The sequence below is a fragment of the Sinocyclocheilus anshuiensis genome, unplaced genomic scaffold, assembly GCF_001515605.1.
Source record: "Sinocyclocheilus anshuiensis isolate Anshui unplaced genomic scaffold, SAMN03320099.WGS_v1.1 scaffold92, whole genome shotgun sequence".
In the NCBI taxonomy this organism is placed as follows: domain Eukaryota; kingdom Metazoa; phylum Chordata; class Actinopteri; order Cypriniformes; family Cyprinidae; genus Sinocyclocheilus; species Sinocyclocheilus anshuiensis.
Window position 1 is genome coordinate 204474 of NW_015555718.1, and position 2386 is coordinate 206859.

The window sequence follows — 2386 nt, forward strand, 5'->3', positions numbered from 1 at the left end:
AAGTCAACACTGGAGACACCCAGTGAGATGTTGTGTTACTTTAATTTTGACTAGTTTCAACAACAACCCAACTTTCAACATTAATAAAAAAAATATTACACTGTTTCAACAGAGAAAGATATAAAACAGAAAAAAAAACAAGAACCCCATCAAGCAAATGCAACAATGAATAAGTTCACTTTGGCTGGATTAATGAAAGAGCCGGTCTGTGTGTAACTGTGCTGCAGCTGTTGTTCAGTGCTGCTCATATCAGCTGTTATCAGAGGAATGTGTGTGAGACCCAGCTGTCACTCACAGACCTGAGCTGCTTCTGCTTCACTCGTATTCAGACAGCGGCATTATTCCAGCTGCTGCTCCAGTTAGACTGACACAACTAACCCTAACCTAACTAACCCTCACTAACCATAACCCATGCTTGTACAGGCAAACCAAAGCTGTGCAGAATTAATACAGTCAACTCTACACCTCCACATGATGTCTTACGATGTCATTAAATATTGATGAGTCTGGTTAAAGGGTTTTAAGGCAGTGCTCAGAAGAACATCTGGATCAGTCTCAGCTAAGCAGCATATTCCTCTGTGCTTGTGCTTGTGTCCATTTCTATATTTTTTATTGCAAAACAATAAACATTTACAAAAAATACAAATACTAAGTGTATATATGATTATATTAAAAACAACTACACCAAAAGAACCATAAATAAATAAGTTATTATTATTATTATTAAGGCTTGCTATACTCTACAAATTTGTCTTGGCCTTTTGGTTTCTCACTTATGTCTCAATATAGTGCTAATGCACAAATGCATATAAATAAATTCTATTGCAATACAGTCAGTAGATCATGGCATTAGAAATATCTCAATGCCCAGGGAAAGCAAGAAATGATCAAATGTGAACATATACCTTGAATGCAATGCAGGTTTCGTCGGATGAAAGCAAATGCATACATGTAAATGTAATAATGTAATACTATTTTACAAATATTTCTGTTTGTGGACATGCTATAAATATTTAATTCATAGAAATATTAATTGAATAATATTTATGAATATATCTATTATGACTGTATATATATTTCACACTTCTCCTATTCTTTCTTTCTTTAATTCTGTGTATTGAGGTCAGCGCTGCTGATGATGATGATGATGAAGAAGATGCTGCGGCGGGGCCCTCTGTCGGTCAGTTACCCGGCTGCAGAAGCTCCGCCTCAGAGACTCCTCCGCTCCGCTGAATCAGACGCTCGCTCAGAGCGTCGCGGCGCTGCATCAGTTCTGAGCTCTTCAGATCGGTGCATGCTGAAGTGATGATGGCGGCAGCGCTGGAGAGAGGAGGGCTTCGGGCCGCCTTCCTGAACCCGGGCAGCGGCGGCGGCGGAGCGGCTCCCACAGCGGCGTCTGGAGCGGTGCTGTGGGGCTCCGCGGGCTCCGGGTCTATGCCCGTCCCCATGAACCTCTTCGCCACCTGGGAGCTCGACCGCTCCTCTCCGAGCTGCGTGCCCCGGTACGAGTGTGTGTGTGTGTGTGTGTGTGTGAGAGAGAGAGAGAGCTGTCAGTGCTGGTGTTTGTGTTTATCGACATGTTTATTTGCTGATTGTCCTGCATCTCTGATGGAAGTTAGACAGTGTGTGACACTCATGTTTACTATCTTTTCCTTACAGTGATATTTCAGCACCATAGTACAGTGGTGTATTACTATGGTGCTGAAAGTGTGGTACTTTGAAAGGATTGTTCACACAAAATCATTTACGTCCATTTTAAACCTGACTTAATTTCTTCTGTGGAACACAAATGATATTTTGAAACTAAAGAGCCCTGAGTTTCATTCTATGGAATTCTTCAGGAACATTTTTCAAAATATCTTCTTTTGTGCTCTACAGAAGTAAACAATGACAGAGAGCATCATGGTTTGTGGAGTGTTGTTTGTTAATGCTGTATTGTTATCTATGATCAGCTTTGCACAACTTTGAATTCTAGTAGAATCACCACCAAACACTTCACACACTCCTGCTGAACAGACAGGACTTCATCTGTTTATGTGTAAAGACTTGAATCGGTTCTCCATAGTTAGGTTGTTTTGGGTAATGGATGTGTTGAGAAGTGAGTGGCAGCAGATGAGCCTCGGCCGTCTGTTCTGGTGTTTCTGCTTCAGCATTCAGAATTCCGGTTCTTGTGTTTTCCGCTTCCTTCTGAATCCGAACTCTCGCTGCACTTTGGGGAATTCCAGAACGCTTTCACACCCCTTTCATAATGTGTTTTTCTGGGAAGTCAGTGGACATTGATGTTCCTTCACCCTGATGTCATTCTTCACATGGAGTTTCTCAAGTTGATGAAGTGCAGACGGCATGAGTGTGAGTGTGTGTGTGTGTGTGTGTGTGTGTGTGTGTG

The 2386-nt window shown here is 41.9% G+C and overlaps 1 protein-coding gene across 2 annotated transcripts in view; it reads left to right on the plus strand.

The window, feature by feature from the left end:
* Positions 1 to 1203: 1203 nt before the first annotated feature.
* The window catches only part of LOC107672344 (phosphofurin acidic cluster sorting protein 2), a 49977-nt gene continuing 48794 nt past the window's right edge, over positions 1204 to 2386 (plus strand). For both annotated transcript variants that reach the window (XM_016465492.1, XM_016465493.1), the window contains exon 1: positions 1204 to 1502. In XM_016465492.1, the coding sequence (XP_016320978.1) occupies positions 1306 to 1502 (197 nt within the window). In that variant the 5' untranslated portion in view covers positions 1204 to 1305. The remainder of the gene's footprint in view (positions 1503 to 2386) is intronic.